The sequence below is a fragment of the Macaca mulatta genome, chromosome 19 (assembly GCF_049350105.2).
Source record: "Macaca mulatta isolate MMU2019108-1 chromosome 19, T2T-MMU8v2.0, whole genome shotgun sequence".
NCBI lineage: Eukaryota > Metazoa > Chordata > Mammalia > Primates > Cercopithecidae > Macaca > Macaca mulatta.
The window spans coordinates 56,530,972-56,553,265 of NC_133424.1; the positions used below are offsets into that span (position 1 = coordinate 56,530,972).

At 41.8% G+C, this 22,294-nt stretch overlaps 1 protein-coding gene and 1 long non-coding RNA gene across 12 annotated transcripts; one reads left to right on the top strand and one right to left on the bottom strand.

The window, feature by feature from the left end:
- The first annotated feature begins 90 nt into the window (after window positions 1-90).
- ZNF234 (zinc finger protein 234) lies at window positions 91-19,571 on the top strand. Of its 11 annotated transcripts, none has more exons than XR_013410793.1 (7): window positions 91-206; window positions 767-820; window positions 3,323-3,413; window positions 5,925-6,051; window positions 7,567-7,659; window positions 13,350-15,419; window positions 18,183-19,571. XR_013410793.1 is itself a non-coding variant. In XM_077983239.1 (7 exons), exons 4-7 carry the CDS (start codon window positions 3,399-3,401, stop codon window positions 15,215-15,217), a joined length of 2,103 nt encoding a protein of 700 aa, XP_077839365.1. In that variant the 5' UTR covers window positions 91-206; window positions 751-820; window positions 929-1,111; window positions 3,323-3,398; the 3' UTR covers window positions 15,218-16,109. The 11 variants fall into 11 exon arrangements, 10 of the variants coding, with proteins under 10 accessions (XP_077839365.1, XP_028695157.1, XP_077839367.1 ...); XM_077983239.1 differs by lacking the exon at window positions 18,183-19,571 and adding an exon at window positions 929-1,111 and having other exon boundaries at window positions 751-820; window positions 13,350-16,109; XM_028839324.2 differs by lacking the exon at window positions 18,183-19,571 and adding an exon at window positions 929-1,111 and having other exon boundaries at window positions 13,350-16,109.
- LOC144337581 (uncharacterized) lies at window positions 13,775-17,201 on the bottom strand. The gene is made up of 2 exons (XR_013410798.1): window positions 17,141-17,201; window positions 13,775-17,011 (listed from the first exon to the last, which is right to left on the bottom strand). It is a non-coding gene; the product is annotated as an uncharacterized LOC144337581 (long non-coding RNA).
- Window positions 19,572-22,294: the final 2,723 nt, after the last annotated feature.

The following is a 22,294-nucleotide window of genomic DNA, read 5'->3' on the forward strand; positions in this document are numbered from 1 at the left end:
TTCTGGGAAATGTAGTCCCGACAATCAGTGGAGTCGCGGGCACTTCCGCTCCGGGGAAGGGGGAGCGGTTGGCGCGGCGCATTCCAGCGTAGTTTGTTCCAGTTCCGCGACTTGCGGGCCATTTATACTGTCAGGGTCTTAAGCTTGGGGCTCGCTGGGACCTGGTGATCCGGTTATGGGAAAAAAAGCCTCGTCGGAGAGCAAAGGTTTGGAGGGACGAGGGCGGCGGCTTTTGTTGTGTCAGCCTTCTTGGGCTGGGGCTCTCCTCGCGTTTCGGGGCGGGAGGCGGGGGGCATTGGGACTTGGTTGGGTCGTGTCTTCCTGGTTTCAGCGTTTCCGGGGCTCTGAGCTCGCCCAGTCCGCCTCCCTGCACTCCAGGCGCATGGTCACTTTTTTACAGTGCAGGGTTGGCTTCTTAATCTCCCTGGGCCTCTCCTTGCTGTTCTTTAAAATGGGGACGTTAGGACCATCCTTGTAGAATCGTTTTGGTAACTGGAATAGGTTACACAACACAAGCAGTCCCTGTCACTTGGTGAGTGGTGGTTTCTTGTTAATTTCCCACGAAACCTGTCAGGTCCCCGGGTGGGGTCAGAGCCCCAGCCCTTGTCTCTGATCCCTGCAGGACGCTGGACGATCCCGGACGCCTTCTGACCTCTTTTTAGGAAGGCGAGGGTTGCGTCCACTTCCACGAAGGGAGGGGAGCATTTAACTTTTCTCGGGGACAGCGACCCAGTCAGGGTGTTTTCACAGCTTTCTCCTTCCCCAGCCTGAAAAAGGACTGCACGGACTGACTTCTTGGCTACAGAAAGCAAAGCTCCACGTGAGTGTGACTTGTCATTTTTCTTTTACAGAGACTGTCTTTGTAGCATGTGTAATAGGGTATGGGCATTTATAATAATTAAGCCTTAATTGCTAACTTCAATTCTAGGGTCTTTATACAATTAGAACGTTTAAGTCGCACCGTGACTCTGTGGAGAGGTACTGGTCATCCAAGTAGTAAGAGATGGAGCTGAGGTTGGAACCTAGGCACTCAGGGTCAGAGCCCGAGTTGATCATCTCTTGGATATATTCTCATTAAGGCAGAGGAACTAGCTGGACTCAGGTGGGGAAAGTAAGTCAGAACTTGATTAAAGGACCTTAAGAGCAAGGCTAATTGGCTTGGAGTTTTCTCAGTTTTTAAAAACTGTCAACTATTTTGTGTCATTTATTACAAATATTTCACATTCTAATAGAACCATATCACTGTGGAGCATTCAGAAATTACAGAAATATGAAGATACAAAAATTTTAATTACCTATGAAACCAGGATGTAAAGATAGTAATGGTTAAATTCCTAATACGTTTGGTTTTCGTGGTTCTATGTTTATATTTATTTACTTATGTTTTACAACATTTTTATTATACATTTCTCAGTGTTTTTCTACTTATCTGCTTATCCATGGAAATTTCCAAATACGGAGATAATAAACTAGCAACCTGCTGTGTTCTATCATGCTCATTCTTATTCTTCTCATTATTATTACTCCTGTGACTATTTCCCGATTTTTTTTTTTTTTTTTTTTTTTTTTGAGACGGAGTCTCGCTCTGTCGCCCAGGCTGGAGTGCAGTGGCCGGATCTCAGCTCACTACAAGCTCCGCCTCCCGGGTTCACGGCATTCTCCTGCCTCAGCCTTCCGAGTAGCTGGGACTACAGGCGCCCGCCACCTCGCCCGGCTAGTTTTTTGTATTTTTTAGTAGAGACGGGGTTTCACCGTGTTAGCCAGGATGGACTCAATCTCCTGACCTCGTGATTCGCCCGTCTCGGCCTCCCAAAGTGCTGGGATTACAGGCTTGAGCCACCGCGCCCGGCCTATTTCCCGATTTTAAAAAAACTTTAATACAGTAATTATACAATCTTAAGTCTATAGAAAAGTTGCAAAAATGGCATAAGAGGGCAGGGCATGGTGGGTCAGGCCTGAATCCTGAGTTATGGAACCAAGGCACCCGGGGTCAGAGCCCAAGTAATCCCAGCACTTTGGGAGGTCAAGGCCGGTGGATCATTTGAGGCCAGGAGTTCGAGACCCACCTGGCCAACATGGCAAAAACCCCTGTCTCTACTAAAGATACAAAAATTAGCTGCATGTGGTGGTGCACGCCTGCAGTCCCAGCTACTCTGGTGGCTGAGGCATGAGAATCGTTTGAACCCAGGAGGAGGAGGTTGCAGTGAGCTGAGATTGCACCACTGCACTCCAGCCTGGGTAACAAGAGCAAAACTCCATCTTAAATAAATAAAATAAAATAAAATTAATTTTTATGGGTAGATATACTTGTTAGCAGGCATCATACTGTAAAGACCAGCATCCCCTGTTCCCCTGTTTGCTTATTCATCCATTCAGAAGTAAATATTCTATCAATATGGACTCAGAACTCAGTCTTGTTAAATGACATGTAGATTAATAATTTTTTTCTGGCCGGGCGCGGTGGCTCAAGCCTGTAATCCCAGCACTTTGGGAGGCCGAGGCGGGTGGATCACGAGGTCAGGAGATTGAGACTATCCTGGCTAACATGGTGAAACCCCGTCTCTACTAAAAATACAAAAAACTAGCCGGGCGTGGTGGTGGGCGCCTGTAGTCTCAGCTACTTGGGAGGCTGAGGTGGGAGAATGGCGTGAACCCGGGAGGCGGAGCTTGCAGTGAGCCGAGATCACGCCACTGCACTCCAGCCTGGGAGACACAGTGAGACTCCGTCTCAAAAAAAAAAAAAAATAATAATAATAATAATTTTTTTCCAACTTTATTGAGGTGTATTTTACATGTCAGAATTCACCCATTTCAAGTGTACAATTCAGTAATCTTCAGGAACTTTGCTGAATGTAGTAATTGTCATCATAATTTAGTTTAGATCATTTTCATCCCCCAATTGGACTCCTCTTGCCCATTTACATTTAATCCCCCTTCTTACCCCAAATCCCCATCAACAAGTAACCTACTTTCTTTTTATATACATTTGTCTGTTCTGGACGTTTCATATACATGAAATCATACAATCTGTGGTTTTGTGTGCCTGGCTTCTTTCACTCAGCATAGTGTTTCCAAGGTTCATGCATGTTGTAGTGTGAGTCAGTACTTCATTCCTCTTAATTTCCAAGTAAGATTCCATTGTATGGATATGCCAGGATTTGTCTATCCATTTTTCCATAGGAGGGCATTTTGGTTGTGTGCAGTTTGGGATTATTATGAATAATGCTGCTGTGAACATTCATGTGCTAATTCACAATACACTTCTGTGTTGGTGGGGACATCCCTGGCCACACTTTCATGTCTCTTTTCATATCTTCCATAGTGTTCCAGGCACGATTCTGCCTTCTCTCAAATGGCATAACTCAGGACTCTGCAAATTTCCAGAAACAGGAGGAAAAATGACCACATTCAAGGTGAATAAGGCTTGTCTCTCTTGCTGTTAAAATTCCATCTCACTATTCACATTGTCATGTCACCTGAGGAAGACTCAAGAACAACAGGCATTTGAGGACCTGTTTATGCTAAGTGCGTCCTTCTGCCTTTTGAGTTGACTTTGTTTTTAGATGTTGTTTATTTTATTATTTCAGTCGACCTTCTGTATCTGTGGGTTTCACATCTGGGGTTTTGCATCTTTGAATTTTGCATCTGTGAATTCAACCAACCACAGATTGAAACCTGAGTACACTTAAGGCTGACCATACGTATTTTCCTTTTGTGGTTGATTGAGTCTGCAGATGTGGAACCCATGGATGTGGAGGGCTGACTGTAGTACAAACACTATTTTAGGTAAGGGACTTGAGCATCCACAAATTATGGTATCCTCAGGGGTCCTTGAACCAATTCCCCAAGCATATTGAGGGACAACTGTATTTATTTTATGGAGTAGAAAAATTAGTGGGAATGAACAGTTCTCTTGCTTTACTTCTCTGCTTACATATTAGCTGTTTTTATTTTCTTAGAGTCTTTTCCTAATGTGCGTTCATAACTATATTGGTATTCATGATATATATCTCATTTTTTATTGTTATTTTTTCCTTAAGTACTAAATAATGTTCATTTTTTGAGGTTATGCCATATTCCCATTTAATTAATGTGTCTTTTTATTTTTGACTACTTTCCACTCATGGACATTTAGGTGATTTAAGAATTTTATTGTTTTAAATAACACTGCAATGACAATTTTCCTACATGACCATTTCCTCAAAAATCAATTCTGAAAACTTTCTGCTGATTTTTTTGTCACTGCAACCTCCACCTCCTGGGTTCAAGCGATTCTCCTGCCTCAGCCTCCCGAGTAGCTGGGATTACAGGCGTGTGCCACCATGCCCAGCTAATTTTGTATTTTTAGTAGAGACGGAGTTCCTCCATGTTAGTGAGGCTAGTCTCGAACTCCCAACCTCAGGTGATCCGCCCGCCTTGGCCTCCCAAAGTGCCGGGATTACAGGCATGAACCACCGTGCCTGGCTGTAGATAGAATATTCTAACATGGCACAGCACAACAGGCTATAATGGTACTTCACACAAATAATATTGTTGGAGTTTTCATATAGGAAGAGCTAGATTCTGTGTTCTCTGTGCCTCAATCATACTTTGTATGTATTTTATTTACTAGTGTCTTATTGCCTTTATAAAGTAACCATTTTGACCAAAGTAGTAGGTAATAACCTTCATTTAAAATGTCCAGTGATACTGAAGATTTGCCAGTCACTTGTGTTCTGTTACTGCATTTACTCAGAGCAGCAGAATGAGGAGGTTCCTGGTCTCTTCTTCCTCTTAAACAGGTGAAATATGAGAAACCTGCTCAGATTGGCATAGGAAGTCAGGGGTCAGAAACATTAGCCATTCCATTCAAGTGAAAGTGAGAGACAAAAAGAAACAAATATTTCTCAATTCAATGACCCATGGTGTGGATGTCTGGAGTGCCCTGTTGGGTGATGACGTCCACAGGTAGTGGGGGACCTCTTGTCTTCCTAACGTGGTGGCACTGTCCTAACATGGTGGCAAAACTCTGTCTCAAAAAAGAAAAAGAAAAAGAAAGACCTACATGAAATGATGTTCTTTGCTGGATTGGTTATAATGAGAACAACATTGAAAATTAAATATTCATTATTTAGAACAGGTAGATGCAGATCATCAGTTCCCTTGAACAATATGCAGTCATGAAGTGAGGTGAAATAGATGATGACAACAGTAATAAATAATAGCTAATGTTTCTCAGGCACTTAGTCTGTGCCATACACTATTTCAAATGCTATTTGTAGTCTCTTGTTCAATGTTTGAAAGAACTCTGACATATAAGAACTATCATACCAAGATGAAACTAGGTGAGCTTATCCAAGGTCACACAACTTTGAAGGGTACCCTTGTGTGCACTGAGGCATGATGGCTCCAGATCATGACACTGAATGCTGCAGGTAATGATGGTGCTGTGTGCCCTGGGTGTACAGAAGGAAAACTACATAGCAGTTTCAGATACGTTACCAAAAGCTTGTTAGTTTGGCAGACTTTAATGAAAAGGGATAGCATCCAGGGTTCCTATGTGAGAGAGGAGGAAGGTGGGTGTTATCATGTATGTTGGTTCTGACTTGCTAAATGTTTCTGGGGCAATTGGTAATATTTACCAAAAGGTGAAACCTGTATGGCTCAGGATGCATCATTTAGAGTTCTAGATGGTTACTTACAAATAGACTCAGTGAAGCCACAAAGGAAATGTCGAAGGCTATTGTAACTGATGTACTTTTACTGACGCTAAGGAGAATCAAAGTGTGGCATTGATAAGATGGAAGGAGAAGGGCTGAGAAATCTACACATTAAGTCTCTGAAAATCAGGACCAGCTTCCCCCACATACTCTCCACTTTCTCAGTGCTGTTTCTTTTCAAGAGGTTATTAATAAGGCTGAAGTGAGGTGTGTTTAATGTTATAGGAGGGACTGACCTTCAAGGATGTGGCAGTGGTCTTCACTGAGGAGGAGCTGGGGCTGCTGGACCCTGTCCAGAGAAATCTGTACCGAGATGTGATGCTGGAGAACTTCAGGAACCTGCTGTCAGTGGGTGAGGACATGAACCTTCTGACACTCAATGTCAGTCTCCTGGAGTGATTTTGTGTCTTCACGGGTTCAGCACTTTGGAGGTCTTCAATTAGTTGCCTGCATTTGTGGACCTGACTTTCATATCAGTAGTTTTAGTGAAATAAAAGAGATAGAAAATATTAGAGTTCATTAAAAGAGGTGGAATACATAGCAAATAAAACTGGTAAATCACATGAGTGGTGTGAGAACCTGTGGGAGGAGATTTATTGAAAATAGGTGGGGGCCAAGCACAGTGGCTCACGCCTATAATCCCAGCACTTTGGAGGGCTGAGGTAGGTGGATCACCTGAGGTTGGGAGTTCGAGACCAGCCTGGCCAACATGATGAAACTCCATCTCTACCAAAAAATACAAAAATACAAAAATTAACCACATGTGGTGATGCATGCCTCTTATCCCACCTACTTGGGAGGCTGAGGCATGAGAATTGCTTGAACCCAGGAGGCAGAAGTTGTAGTGAGCCTAGATCATGCCACTGCACTCCAGCCTGGGTGACAGAGTGAGACTGTCTCAAAAAAAAAAAGAAGACATTAGTTAGAGATGTAAGTTTAGTAACGCACCAAGATGTAACAGTTTTTCTGTTGTTTGAGGTAACACCCAGAGTTTTTTGTTTTATTTTTAAGAAGATTAATGAGTGCAGACAGAAAGGTGAGGTTGGAGTAAAAGTTTAATAAGCAAAAGAAGAAAGCTTTTTGCCAGCAGAGAGGGGGACCCAAACAGGGTTCCCCCTATGAGGCAGGGGTGTGGGGTTTTTATGGACTGTGAAGGGGAAAGAATGTGCTGTTTGTGGGCTATTTTGGAGAAAGTGTGACTTAGCTTGGCCCCGGGACCTTGGCCTGGAACCAATCAGGTTGAAGTGAAGATTTATAGAGGCCGGACTTATAGTTTGAACAAAAGAAAGTAGAGTGCCCACTGGAACCCACTAGAGCGCACTGTACCCATGCCCACAAAAGGAGAAGAAACTTTCCTGGGAGCCTGCTGACTACAAAGGACAAAAGCATTCTTATGCCAGGCCTTCCTCCTTTATCTGAGTGAGCTGGAGGTTTGTATAAGTTTTTATCCAAATGGGCTGGAGGCTTTTTCTATCTGTGCAGCCGTGGGCATGTCTCCAGGCACAACACCCTGTGCTAGTTCTCTTATTGGTGCCTGCAGCTTAAATTTTTTTTCCAGGCTGCTTTTTATGTTTTATAAAAATAAGGCACTAACCCATGGGTCAGGAGCTCTCCAAAGACCCTTCCCTTGCTGTCTACCTAAGGCAAGCGAACTAACTCCTTTCAGAAATAGGTTTTTATAGCACATATTTGTGTATATGTTTCTGGATCTTGAAATACTGATACTACTTCATTAGGTGTTTCTAAAAGTGTTTGAAAACCCTTCTTTTGATTGATTGATCAGTATACAGTAGTAATTCAAATTGCCAGTAAGTTCAGTTGTACCTTTAGTGTGTTTGTTTTAAACATGTGACTTTGCATGTTCTAGGGCATCACCCCTTCAAACATGATGTATTCCCTTTAGAAAAGGAAAAAAAGCTTGGTATGATGAAGACAGCAACTCAAAGAAAAGGGAAATCAGGTAAGAACCAAGTAGCTGAGAGTCCTTGTACGTGATTGTCCATCTGTTGTACTTCTGTCCCCTGCTGTTGCTGTCATCTGGTCCAAATTGCCAAACGTCTGTCCTGGATGATTGCAGCAGCCTTTGTACTGGGCGCACTGCTTCCACCCTTAATAGTATAAAGTATGTTCTCCTACAGGCTGTTCTCCATGTTGCAGCTAAAGTGATCCTTTGGAAATGTAAGTCAAATTGCCATTCTTCTGCTTAAGACCTTGTACAGGGCTGGGCATGGTGGCTCACGCCTGTAATCCCAGCACTTTGGGGGGCCAAGACCGGAGGATCACCTGAGGTCAGGAGTTTGAGACCAGCCTGGCCAACATGGCAAAACCTCATCTCTACTAAAAATACAAAAATTAGCCAAGCGTGGGGGCGAGCGCCTGTAGTCCCAGCTACTTGGGCAGCTTAGGCAGGAGGCAGAGGTTGCAGTGAGCCGAGATCACACCACTACACTCCAGCCTGGGCAATAGAGCGACACTCCATCTAAAAAAAAATAAAGACTCTGAATGGCTTCTTATTTTTCTTAAAGTTGAAGACTCTTAAAGGAGCTTATAGAGTCCTACGTGGTCTGCTGTTCATCCTCCTCTGCCTCACTGACTACATCTCCTGTATTCTACCTCTTGCTGCATCTTTTCCAGCCACATCATCCTCCCTGCTGTTTCCCAGACCTGCTAAGGACACTGCTTGCTCTGTCGCCCAGGCTGGAGTGCAGCGGTGCAATCTCAGCTCACTGCAACCTCTGCCTCCCAGGTTCAAGCGATTCTCCTGCCTCAGCCTCCCAGGTAGCTGGGATTACAGATGCCTGTAACCACGCCTGGCTGATTTTTGTATTTTTTGTAGAGACAGGGTTTCACTGTGTTGGCCAGTCTGGTCTCCTGAACTCAAGTAATCTGCCTGCCTCAGCCTCCCAAAGTGCTGGGATTACAGGCATGAGCCACCGTGCCCAACCTGGACACTGTATTCTTACTGCTCTCATGACATATTACCCCAAACTGAGTGGATTAAATGATAAAAATGTATTGTCTTTCAGTTCTTTGTTTGAAGTCCAACATGGGTCTCACTAGGCTGAAATCAAGCTGTCAGCAGGTCCGTTTCTTCCCGAAGGCTCTAGGGAGGGAGAATCTGTATCCTTACCTTGTCAGTGTGTAGGGGCTGCCAAAAAATTTCATAGCTTGTGACCTCTTCACAGCCCAGCAACATTGCTTCTCTGATCATTCTTCCATAGTCACATTTCCCTTTTATTCTCTCTTTATCCTTTTTCCACTGTATAAGGACCTTCTAATTGCATTGGGTGCACTTGGATAATAGAGAATTGCCTTCTATTTTTAGTTCAGCTGATTTGCAACCTTAATTCCCTCTGCAACCTTAATTACCCTTTGTCATAACCTGACATATTCTTAGGATGAGAATTAGAACGTGAATTCTTTGGGGGATGATTGTTCTGCCAACTACAGATACTTCTGCCTCAAAGCCCTTATTTGCCCTTGTCTTTGCCTGGAAAAACTCACCTACAATCCTCTCGGCCCCTCTCTTAGTTCATCCTGGTCTCTGCTGTTTTAATTTCACAGTGGAGGCCTTTTCTGACGACCTTACTGGAAATGCCATCCTTTACTCTCTGCCCTGCCTTCTCTTGTGTCTCATAGACTTTGGTTTACTTGCTTGTCCCCTCTTTCTCCCCACTGGAATATAATCTCCAAGAGTGGAGGAATTTTTTTGTTTATTTATTACTCTACCATTGGTGCCTAAATAATTCTGTTACATGGCAGATATCTGTTAATATAATTATTTGTTGGTGTAATGAAGGCGTTATGGATGGATGCGACCTCACTCTAGGGGTCTTGCAGCTAGGACAGGTCATACACAAACCAGAGTGAATGAAGGGGGTTGCAGAACATTATTTGTTTTCTGATGGCTGCACATCCAGTTTCTTCTGCCTTAGGTGCCCTTCACATGAATGTTTGTGTGTGCACTTGAACCTCATCCCATGAAAACTTACAAGCATCGTGTTTGTGACCACACTGAGTAACAAGCCTTCCCGTTGGCTTTCCTGGAGGCTTTCATAGTATGGAACACATTCATTTCTGGGAAGGAATAATCTTCGAATGAAGATTCTGATGTCTACTTCTGAGACAGCTCACCACACAAGAAGATAATTATTTCCTAAGGTGTCAGATAGTAACTAGGTTGCAAACTGCTTTCCTTTCAACAGACTGCGCATCTGAACCTCATTTGCTTGTTCCAAAGTGCCCATCCACATCACTGCCCCCAGGTTTCACCTCCCCTGTGCCAGAGGTGGAAGATTTGAGTGGCAAAAGTGACACAGTTGAATGTTGCCTAACTCTCTGGTTCAAAAATATGCTATGCTTTTATTTTCTACAAATGTAGTAGCCACTAAGCATATGCTAAAGAATATAGATGTCATACATTTTTTCCTTTATTTTTATAAAGACCTGGCTTTTATTTTCAACTAGTTGACATTATAACTTGGGAAAAATGAAGAAACTTCTTGCTCAAAATTGTCACATTATCAGAGAGACTTGTCCCCCTCCAAAAACTATTTTTAAGGGTTAGTTTGTTAAATATAATCATATATTCATCATATATATATACACACATGTGTATATATATATAATATACCAAGAGTTACATACTCTCCTATGCAGCATTTTTCCAAGGTGTCGCGGTTGGAAATTATCTTTCCATTTGAAGCAGTTTGTTTAATTCAGGACCAGGTAAGTTCTAGAACCAAAGTTTTCCAGCTCTTTTGAGCATAAGCCATAGCAAGAAATGCATCTTTCATGGAAACTAGAGAAATGAAACAAACATTTCATGTCTGTATCGATTGACATTATAGCTTTAGTAAGCATTATACATAAGGACCCCTTTCCTGTTGGTGTTAATACTCTGATAGTTTCTATCCTGGTTCTTTTTTTCTGATTGCTTATTACAAGCTCTTAAGTTTATTTCACAGCTCACTAAAGGGCTACAGTTTTTAATTTGAAAAACTGTTGTGAAAGGGCCAACTTACCTACATTGAGAGCTTCAGAAGGAACCAGTGTATAGGGCTTCCTGCTTTCTTTTCATCCCAAGTGATTCTTGCCACCTTCAAATTTTCTTATTAGCCTCACCCTGAATGTGCCTGTCTCTTATACAGCTTTTCAGCTTCTCTAAAAAATTACAATTTTCTATTCTTTTCCTATTTCAAATAACTTATTTGGAAAAGATGTTTAAATTCTGACAAAAAAAGAGTCAAGCTGGGGTTCATTTATTCATTTGACATGCATTTATTGAGCGTTCACTGTGGCAAGCACAGTTCTGGACAATGGTTAGAAAGTAAGAAAGTGTAAAATGAGTATTATGTCAAAATTAGAAAATGCTTCCCTCATTGATGCTGCATTGTGGTGGGAAGGACATACATTAAACAACCAGTAACTTAGTGTGCCCAGTGGTTAAAAGTGCTGTGAAGAACATAGACAAATTCAAGTTGCCAGAGGTGAATAGGGTGAAGACAGAATTCATTATTTTTCAATGGGTAATAAAGCAAGCCTCATTGGTGAGCTGACATTGAGCAGAGACCTACAAGATGTGAGGAACCGTCCATCTCGCTATCTGGGAAGAGTTCCTGCCTGAATATAACTCCTGCTGTGGGGGCGGCTTTCAAAGTTTACACTGTGACATCATCTTTTTCTTTTCTCTGTCTCTATATCAGTTGTGAAATATTGGAGTCTACTTCTTTTTCACTTCTTTTTTTTTTTTCTGGAGGTCTGAATTACTGCCAGATTTTAGAATAATATATGTTATCAGTTCAACTTTCTTTCCCTTTAGTCCTCATGTAGGAAACTTGCTTACAGAAGCTAAAGTTTCACCATCTGCTTATCTGCTTATATTTTAGTCAGTATGTGGTTAGATACTTGCTCCTAGCCTGCAAGTCATGTTAACCATTCCAGTCACCTGGACATTGAAGTAACTTTCCAATAAAATGACCCAAGGCAGAGTTATATAGACTCCATTTAACAAATGTCTACTGATACAGTAGACTTTTTTTTTTTTTTTTTTTTTTTTTGAGACAAAGTCTCACTCTGTCACTCAGGCTGAAGTGCAGTGATAAAATCATGGCTCACTGCAGCTTCTAACTTCTGAGTTCAAGTGATCCTCCATCTCAGCCTCCCAAATAGTGGAAACTACAACTGCGTGCCACCACATCTGGCCAATTTTTTTAAAAGTTTTTTTGTAGGGACAGAGTCTTGCTGTGTTGCCCAGGCTGGTTTTGAACTCCGGGGCTCAAGTGATCCTCCGGTTTCAGCCTCCCAAAGTGCTTGCATTACAGGTGTGAGCCACTGCACCCTGCCAAGAGGCAGCTTTTAAATGACTATTGCTGCAGGGAGGGGAGTAAATTTTTCCCCTGTAAAAATTTTCTTAGAGGTATTTCTTTCCACTAAACTTTTGTGGAAAAGTTCATTTAAAAAATAATTTCCAAATATTTATATGTCTTTGTACAAGATTACACATTTTGGAATATTATTAAGGATAAATAAACCTTTCAGAAGACACATTTTAAATCTAAGTTATATTAGAAGTGGTCAAGAGTTTATAATAGCTCCCAACTCATTTAATGTCTATCAACACAGAAAAATAAGATTAAGTGTATGTGTTATGCAGAATATTCAATAATATGGTTGATCCTTGAACAATATGGGGGTTAGGGACACCAACTCCCCTCACAGTAAAAAATCCATGTATAACTTTTGACTCCCCCATAAAACTTTACTCATAGCCTACTTTGACTGAAAGACCTACTGATAACATAGTCAATTAACACATATTTTTATGTTATAATGTATTATATACTGTATTCTTACCATAAAGGAAGAATTCTTTATTCTTACAATAAAGAGAAGAGAAAATGTTATTAAGAACATTGTAAGGAGGAAGAGGAGGGGTTGATCTTGCTGTCTTAGGGATGGCAGAGATGGAAGAAAATCCATATATAAGTGAACACATGCAATTCAAACCTGTGTTGTTCAAGGTTCAACAGTATTTTGAACATGTAAATATAAATATTCCAGGTTATTTAATAATTTGAATATGTAACATGAACCTAAACTGCAAAGTATTTGATTATTTTCTTACTTTCCCTTGAAGTTCTTGTTGATTCATATTATCTACATTTTTTTAACTTTTAATATTTTTAATAGAGATACATTCTTGCTTTGTCTCAAACCCCTGGCCTCAAACTATCCTTCTGCCCCAGCCTCCCAGAATTCTGGGATATACAGGCATTACCATGCCTGGCCTATGCTTTTTATATTTGTATAATTTACTATTTATTATTCTACACTGACTTTAAAATTGGATGGAAATGGCAATACTTTAACAATTTGTATCATGTTAAATTTTAAAATTAACTCTGACTTCTACCTTGTGTCTCACATAGGAGACTTGGTATAGTCTAATGCCTGGTAGATAGCAGCCAATTGGACCACCTCTTGATTTATCTAGGCATGGAAATCAGAGATCATGATACACAGTGGAAAAGACCATTACACAAACTGGACCTTCTCTGGATTTGTTAAAATCCCATGCTCTCACTTAAGTATGACATCTTGAAAACTTTTAACAGAGCTTCCACATGTCTGAATTCTCTGTCTTTACAGCAGACAAGATCCAAAGTGAGATGGAGACTGTTCCAGAAGCAGGACGACATGAAGAGCTTTCCTGGGGGCAAATTTGGAAACAGATTGCATGTGATTTAATTAAGTATGAAGACTCTATGATAAATATTTCTCGGTTCTCCAAACAAGGTGATTTGTCCTGCCAGGTTAGGGCAGGACTGTACACAACTCACACGGGACAGAAACTTTACCAATGTGATAAGTACAAAAAATCCTTCACTGACGTCTGCAACTTTGATCTTCATCAACAGTTACACTCAGGAGAGAAATCTCATACATGTGATGAGTGTGGAAAAAGCTTCTGTTACATCTCAGCCCTTCATATTCATCAGAGAGTCCACATGGGAGAGAAGTGCTATAAGTGTGACGTGTGTGGTAAGGAATTCAGTCAGAGCTCACATCTGCAAACTCATCAGAGAGTCCACACTGTAGAGAAACCATTCAAATGTGTGGAATGTGGGAAAGGCTTCAGTCGTAGATCAACACTTACTGTGCATTGCAAATTACACTCAGGAGAGAAACCTTACAATTGTGAGGAATGTGGGAGGGCCTTCATACATGCTTCCCATCTTCAGGAACATCAGAGAATCCATACTGGGGAGAAACCATTCAAATGTGATACATGTGGTAAGAACTTCCGTCGTAGATCAGCACTTAATAATCATTGCATGGTCCATACAGGAGAGAAACCATACAAATGTGAGGACTGTGGTAAGTGTTTCACTTGTAGCTCAAACCTTCGTATCCATCAAAGGGTCCACACAGGAGAGAAGCCTTACAAGTGTGAAGAATGTGGTAAGTGCTTTATTCAACCATCACAATTTCAGGCCCACCAGAGAATCCACACTGGAGAGAAACCATATGTATGTAAAGTGTGTGGTAAGGGTTTCATTTACAGTTCAAGTTTTCAGGCCCATCAGGGAGTCCACACTGGAGAGAAGCCATACAAATGCAATGAGTGTGGGAAGAGCTTCAGAATGAAAATTCATTATCAAGTGCATCTGGTAGTCCACACAGGGGAGAAACCCTATAAATGTGAAGTATGTGGGAAAGCCTTCCGTCAGAGTTCATATCTTAAAATCCATCTGAAAGCACATAGTGTACAGAAACCTTATAAGTGTGAGGAGTGTGGGCAGGGCTTCAATCAGAGCTCACGACTTCAGATTCACCAGCTGATCCATACCGGCGAGAAACCATACAAATGTGAAGAGTGTGGCAAGGGATTTAGTCGTAGAGCAGATCTTAAAATTCATTGTAGGATCCACACAGGAGAGAAACCATATAATTGTGAGGAGTGTGGGAAGGTCTTCAGTCAGGCCTCGCATCTTTTAACCCATCAGAGAGTTCACAGTGGGGAAAAACCATTTAAATGTGAAGAGTGTGGGAAGAGCTTCAGTCGGAGTGCACACCTTCAAGCCCATCAAAAAGTCCACACTGGAGAAAAGCCATACAAATGTGATGAGTGTGGGAAGGGCTTCAAGTGGAGCTTGAACCTTGACATGCATCAGAGGGTACACACAGGAGAAAAACCCTATACATGTGGGGAGTGTGGGAAGCACTTCAGTCAGGCATCAAGTCTTCAACTTCATCAGAGTGTCCACACAGGAGAGAAGCCATACAAATGTGATGTGTGTGGTAAAGTCTTCAGTCGGTCTTCACAACTACAGTATCATAGGCGAGTTCACACTGGGGAGAAACCTTACAAATGTGAGATATGTGGTAAGAGGTTCAGCTGGCGATCAAATCTTGTAAGTCATCACAAAATTCATGCTGCTGGTACATTGTATGAAAATGATGAGAATAATAAGAACATCAGAGAGTTGTCAGAGGAAGGAAGCTCTACAAGGTGATTAAAAACAAACAAAAAAAACTCATGTACAACCTGAATGCCTGTAATCAGATTTCATAGGAGAGAAAAAATTTTCTTTGTCAACCTCCTTGAATTTATTCGATTTGTAATGCTTCACATTTCCACCTAGACTTTTTTTTTTTTTTTTTTTTGAAACAGGGTCTTGTTCTGTTGCCCATGCAGGATGCAGTGATGCGATCTCAGCTCACTGCAACCTCCACCTCCTGGGTTCAAGCAATTCTCCTGCCTAAGCCTTCCTGGGTGGTTGGGATTACAGGCGCGCACCACCACGCCTGGCAACTTTTTGTATTTTTAGTAGAGATGAGGTTTCACCATACTGGCCAGGCTGGTCTCAAACTCCTGACCTCATATGATCCACCCACCTCGGCCTCCCAAAGTGCTGGAATTACAGGTGTGAGCCACTGCCCCTGGCCTCCATCTAGACTTTGAAATGATTGCCTTCTAATTACAATAGCATTCTCTTATTTAAAATATTTGTTTTATTTAAGTCAGTGTTTAAGCAATAGCTCAACATATCCCAGTGGTCCAGTGACCACACAGCTGAGAACCCTTGTTAAGTGGTACAGTAAAGAATCTGTAAAAACTTTGACATTTATGACATGTCACCTAGGAAATAGGACTTAGAAAATGAGTTTGACCTGGGCTTTAAAAAAGTATACTGATGAAGGTGCCAGAATTGATGTCCATTAGACTGTAAGCTTCATGGGGTCAGGAAGTTTGCTGCTGAATCTATACAATGTTAACATTGACTAGTGCTTGTAGGTGTGCTCAATACTTGTGTGTTAACTGAATCAAAAGGAGTAAATGTACAATATTTTAACATTGCATCCAAAGGAAGAAACCTGCAAAATAAAATTATTTGGGGAAATGAACATTGTTGAAATGCAGAAAACCATTGGATACTACAGCCTACAATATTAATATGGTATTACCCTTTTACAGTTGACACCTGTCTTCTCTCTAGTCTCTCCTCTCAAATTTGATTCTTATTGTTTGACAGCCTGTCTAGTTTCCCAAGGGTTGTATAAAACATAAGTTGAAGTACCTTTATTTTTAATTTTATTTTTGAGACCAGACCTCGCTCTGTCACTGAGGCTGGAGTGCAGTGGCATAATCATGGCTCACTGCAGCCTCGTCCTCCCAGGCTCAATCCATCTACCCATCTCACCCTCTGAGTAGCTGGGACCACAAGCACGTGCCACCACTCCCAGCTAATTTTCGATGTTTGGTAGAGAAAGGGTTTCCCCATGTTGCCCAGGCTGGTCTTGAACTCCTGAGCTCAAGCAATCCACCCTCCTTGGCCTCCCAAAGTGTTAGAATTACAGGCGTGAGCCACCACACCTGACCAAGTTGAAGTATCTTGTGATTTTTTCTGACAGTGCAGACTGAAAAAAATTTAACCTGACAACAAGAGATTACTGAATATTACATAATTGAGTTTTTAATCCATTAATGTTAAGGCAGGAGTTTAACACTTTTAAAGTGTCAGAAGTAGTTGCCAATGCCAAATTTTTATCAATCCCCTTGAATTTATTTGATTTCTAACTTTCCACATTTCCATCCAGACTTTGAAATGATTGCCTTCTAATAACTGTAGCATTCTCTTATTAAAACTTCTGGCTGGGCATGGTGGCTCATGCCTGTAACCCCAGCACTTTGGGAGGCCAAGGCGGGTGGATCACCTGAGGTTAGGACTTCGAGACCAGCCTGACCAACATGGTGAAACTCCGTCTCTACTACATACAAAAAATTAGCTGGGCATGGTGGCAGACGCCTATTGAGTCTCCCTCTTTTGCCCAGGCTGGAGTGCAGTGGCGCGATCTTGGCTCACAGGTACTCGGGAGGCTGAGGCAGGAGAATTACTTGAATCCGGGAGGTGGAGGCTGCAGTGAGCTGAGACCGCGCCATTGCACTCCAGCCTGGGCGACAGAGCAAGACTCTGTCTCCAAAAAAAAAAAAAAAGACTTCTCAGGTAGGGGCTTTACCATATTTTTACCCCACACCCATTAAGCAAATACCAAAAACAGCTTGTGGAAATTTGATAATTTTATAATTATTTGATAATTTTGATAATTTTTTCAAATGTATTATTTGGGCAAGATTGACATTTACCATGCTTTTCCCTATTCCCAGTAAACGGGTTTAAGGAAGAGTGTTTTTCAGAATTTACACTGTATATCTCTGATCTGGAAGTTATATAATTGGAATTTATGATTATGAGATTAAACTACCAAAAAGACTAAGTAACATATCAATGATATCAATGAATTGTTTTAAATGGAAGTGTGTGTTCCTCCGTAATAAGTTGACTTTTGATATTTTCATTCTTGTATTGACCTGAAGCCATTAAAATGGTGGCAGGTATCTGTAATGACAGGATAAAGAAATAATATGGCCTTTGGAAGATCATAGACTATAGCCTTTGTAGCATAATGAAATCCATACATTTTTGTGAGTGAGTGTGTATGTACATGCATAAGATAATGTGTAAAGGATACTTTTTTTTTTTTTAGCAATTTTCTCTAGCAATGAGCATTTTGTGGTATTTTTCCATTTTATAATTCCATAAATTAATTTTAATTCCTTATTAAACATCAATATTACCAAAGCAGTCAATTATGTACATTAGAATTTTGAAAAGTGCTACATAATAATCCCTTACAATTAAAGCCTCAAAATGTGTTCTATATCATTATATGGCACATAAGATCATAAGTAATGGATTCTGAAAGCCAATTATAAAAACAAAAAAATTATCTGTCCAAATACGTGGATAAATGGGTGAGTGTGAACAACATTATCTTTGCAATTAATGCCTACTACACTTTTTTTTGTTGTTGTTTTGAGATGGAGTCTCCCTCTGTTGCCCAGGCTGGAGTGCAGTGGCACAATCTTGGCTCACTGCAACCTCCGCCTCCTGAGTTCAAGCGATTCTCCTGCCTCAGCCTCCTGAGTAGCTGGAATTACAGGGGCATGCCACCAACTAAGTGTTTTTTGTTTGTTTTGTTTGTTTGTTTGTTTGAGATGGAATCTCACTCTGGTGCCAGGCTGGAGTGGAGTGGTACAATCTCAGCTCACTGCATCCTCTGCCTCCTAGGTTCAAACAATTCTGCCTCAGCCTCCTGAGTGGCTGGAACTACAGGCGTGTGCCACCACACCCAGCTAATTTTTGTATTTTTAGTAGAGACAGGGTTTCACCATGTTGGCCAGGATGGTCTCAATCTCTTGACCTTGTGATCTGCCCACCTCGGCATCCCAAAGTGCTGGGATTACCACTGTGAACCACCGCACCCAGCCTAAGTTTTGTATTTTTAGTAGAGACGGGGTTTCACCATGTTGGCCAGGCTGGTCTTGAGCTCCTGACCTCAAGTGATCTGCCCACCTCGGCCTCTCAAAGTGCCAGGATTACAGGCATGATCCGCTGTGCCCAGCCTCGCTTGCTACATCTTTTAAAGCAGTAATCCATAACACACAGAGAGAAAATCCCGGAAGTGAAAACAAAGTGGGATACATATGTTAGGGAAGTATGTTTAAAAAGGTTCACTGAGGAAAAGGTGTGCATAAGGGGAGAATATACTGCAATCCACTTACTGGATGTGGAACAAGTGAGGTCTAAGGGTGGGTTTGAATGCCATTCCACATTCCTTGGACATGATGTTGATATTTTCAGTATAGTGGATTAAAGCATGGGTCCCTACCCCCTGGGCCACAGACCCTGTTGGGAACAGGGCCAGACAGCAGAAGGTGAGCAGTGGGCAAGTGAGCAAAGCTGAGTTCTGCCTTCTGTCAGATCAGTGGCATGAGCCCTATTGTGAACTGTGCTTGTGAAGGACCTAGGTTGCAGCCAGGCGCAGTGGCTCATGCCCGTATTCCCAGCACTTTGGGAGGCAGAGGCGGGCAGATCACCTGAGGTCAGGAGTTGGAAACCAGCCTGACCAATACAGTGAAACCCCATCTCTACTAAAAATACAAAAATTAGCCGGGCGTGGTGGCAGGTGCCTGTAATCCCAGCTACTCAGGAGGCTGAGGCAGGAGAATCACTTGAACCCAGGAGATGGAGGTTGCAGTGAACCGAGGTCACGCCATTGCACTCCAGCCTGGGCAACAAGAGTGAAACTCTGTTAAAGAAAAAAAAAAAAAATCTAAGTTGCTTGCTCCTTGTGAGAATAAAATGATAAATGTAATGTGCTTGAATCATCCCCAAACCATCCCCATCCCCTTCACCTCACCTTGTGGAAAAATATTGTCTTCTGCAAAGCTGGTCCCCTGTGCCAAAAAGGTTGGGAACTGCTGGATTAAAGGGCTTTACTCAATAAATTATATCTAAGTGGGGAGACTTTTTTCCACTATTGATTTTCTTCAGTATACCTTCACTGGATGCTTGCTAGTCATTAAGGTCCATGCTACCTCAATTTGCATGGTGTGCTGAGAATTGGTAATACCACCTTCACATTCTTGTAATTCACTAGGAGGACTCAAGACACCCTATGTTATCATAGTCACTATGATTTATTATAGTAAAATATATAAAGTAAGTTGAGCAAAGGGAAAATGTGCATGGGATGAAGTCCAGAAGAAATCAGGTACAAGCTTCCAATAATCCTCTTCCTGTGGAATCATTCATGATGTACTGTTTCTTCAGCATTGAATTGTAACATGTGAAATGTTTATCCCGGAAGCTCAATGGAGACTTAGTGCCCTAGGCACTGTGTTGTGTTTTGTTTGTTTTGTTCTGGAACTGGTCACATAGGCCAGCTTGGGCCAAAATTCTAGATTCCCAGAAGGAATTCAGCATAAATCACATTATACAAATAGCTGGGGCATGGTGAGCCACTCTTATCAGGGAATTCTGGAAATCCTCCTGAAATTCAAGTTCCTGAACACCAGTCAAGGACTAACCTTGTATCTTGTGCTGCTATAACAGAATACCACAGATTAGGTAATTTATAAACAATATAAATTTATCTGTCACAGTGCTTGAGGCTGGGAAGTCCATAGTGAAGATGCTGGCAGGTTTAATGTCTGGTGAGGGCTGCTGCTTTCTGCTTCCAATATGGCATCTAGTTGCTGCATCTTCTGGAGGAGACAGGTGCTATGTCCTCATATGGTGGGAGCAATGAAAGAGCAAGAAGGGATTAAGTTTTAACAAGGTAACACCATCAAACTATAGCCTGTTGCAAGCAGGCCTTTTAAGTATAACAGCCTCAGGCCTATGTTAACTCTTTTCTGAACACAGGGCTTCAGAAATCCAGTACCTATATTCTTTTCTTTTTCTTTCTTTGTATGACCAGATACTACATTAGGTCATCTTCCTTCAAGGTAATTTGTAACCAAAACTAGTAGACTAAACCAAATAATTTCTTGCCCCTCCACCCCATAACTGATGACTGTAGGTACAGTCTACATCTACCTTCCTTGTGACCTGAGTCTTCAGGTTAGTCACAAGATAGCTGTAGAAACTGGGAGCTATCTGGCTTTATTTGTTTTTGGTTGGTGGTTGGTTGTTCACAGTCAAGAGGAGAGAACTGTCTCATTTCTAGTATTGTATAGTTCATGTCTCCCAAAATGCATGGCTACTCTAACTCCCATCCACACTCAAGATTAACTCCTTAGCTCTTACCTAGTATGCCCAGCCCTTGTGGGATAATTCAGTTTTGCCATCTGTGGGCTTGACTTTCCTGTTCATCTTTGGCCCTTGGGATTTCCCTGTCTTAGCTTTGAGTTTAGCTACATTTTAACACTTAGGGGATACTGTCACATAACATTTTTGTGTCTTTGAAAAGATCCACGATATTGTGCAATGATTACCACTATCTAATCCTAGAACTCTTTCGTCTGCTCCCAAAAGAAACCCCCTACATGAGCTGGGTGTGGTGGTGCATGCCTGGAGTCTCAGCTACTCAGGGGGCTGATGGGGGAGGATCACTTGAGCCCAGGAATTTAAGGCTGCAGTATGCTATGATCATGCCTGTGAATAGCCACTGTACTTCATTCTGGGAAACATAACAAGACGCTGTCTCTAAAAAAGTAAGAAAAAAAAAAACAAACCCTAGGTATTAACAGTCACTCCCCATTCCCAGCTACATCTCCCCAGGCCTGGAAACAACTAATTTACTTTCTGTCTCTATGGATTTGCCTATTCTGCACATTTGATACAAATGGAATCATACCACATATGGTTTCTTGTGTCTGGCTTCTTTCATTTGGCATAATGTCGTCAGAGTTCATCTATGTTGTAACATGAATCAGTATCTTGTTCATTCACATTACTAAATATTGCATTATATGGATAGACCACATTTTGTTTATCCACTCATCAGTTGATGGACATTGGGTCGTATCCACTTTGACTATTATGACTAATGCTGCTATGAACTTTTTTAGAACAAGTTTTTGTGTGGACATGTTTCAGTTCTCTTGGGTATTTACTTAGGAGTGGAATTGCTGGCACATAGCCCAAGATTGGGTGCCAGCAGATTCAGTGTCTGGTGAGGTCCCACTTTCTAAGTTATACATGGTCCTTCTGGCTGTGTCCTCACATAACTAAAGAGGCGAAGGAGCTCCCTCAGGCCACCTCTAAGAGAGCATTAATGCTAGTCATGAGGGCATTGCCCTTTTGATCTGATCACTTCCCATAGGTTCCACCTCCTAATACCATCATCTTGGGAGTTAGGATTTCAACATATGAATTTGGTGGGGGCCATAAAACACTCAGACCATAATAATACCTAAAGAGAAGTGAGGGATTCTGGGAAATGAAAACCAGGAGCTCAAGGTAGTTGAGTACTACCACATCAGAAGGTACTTCCACATCAGGTACTTCCACATCAGAAGGGTTGGATATTCCGGAAGTGTAGTCCAGGAGGGCGGTACTGTTCTGTTTTTCCCCCAACTCTAGTATTCTGTGATATGTAGTCCGGAGCTCCGTGTACTCGCACATACCTCAGCTACAGTTAAGGCTGTAAACATTTCCCCTGGAATCCTGGGAACTACAGTCCAATCTTTCCAGGTAGTTGTGGGCACTTCCGGCTCGAGGAAGGCAGTGCTGTGGAATTCT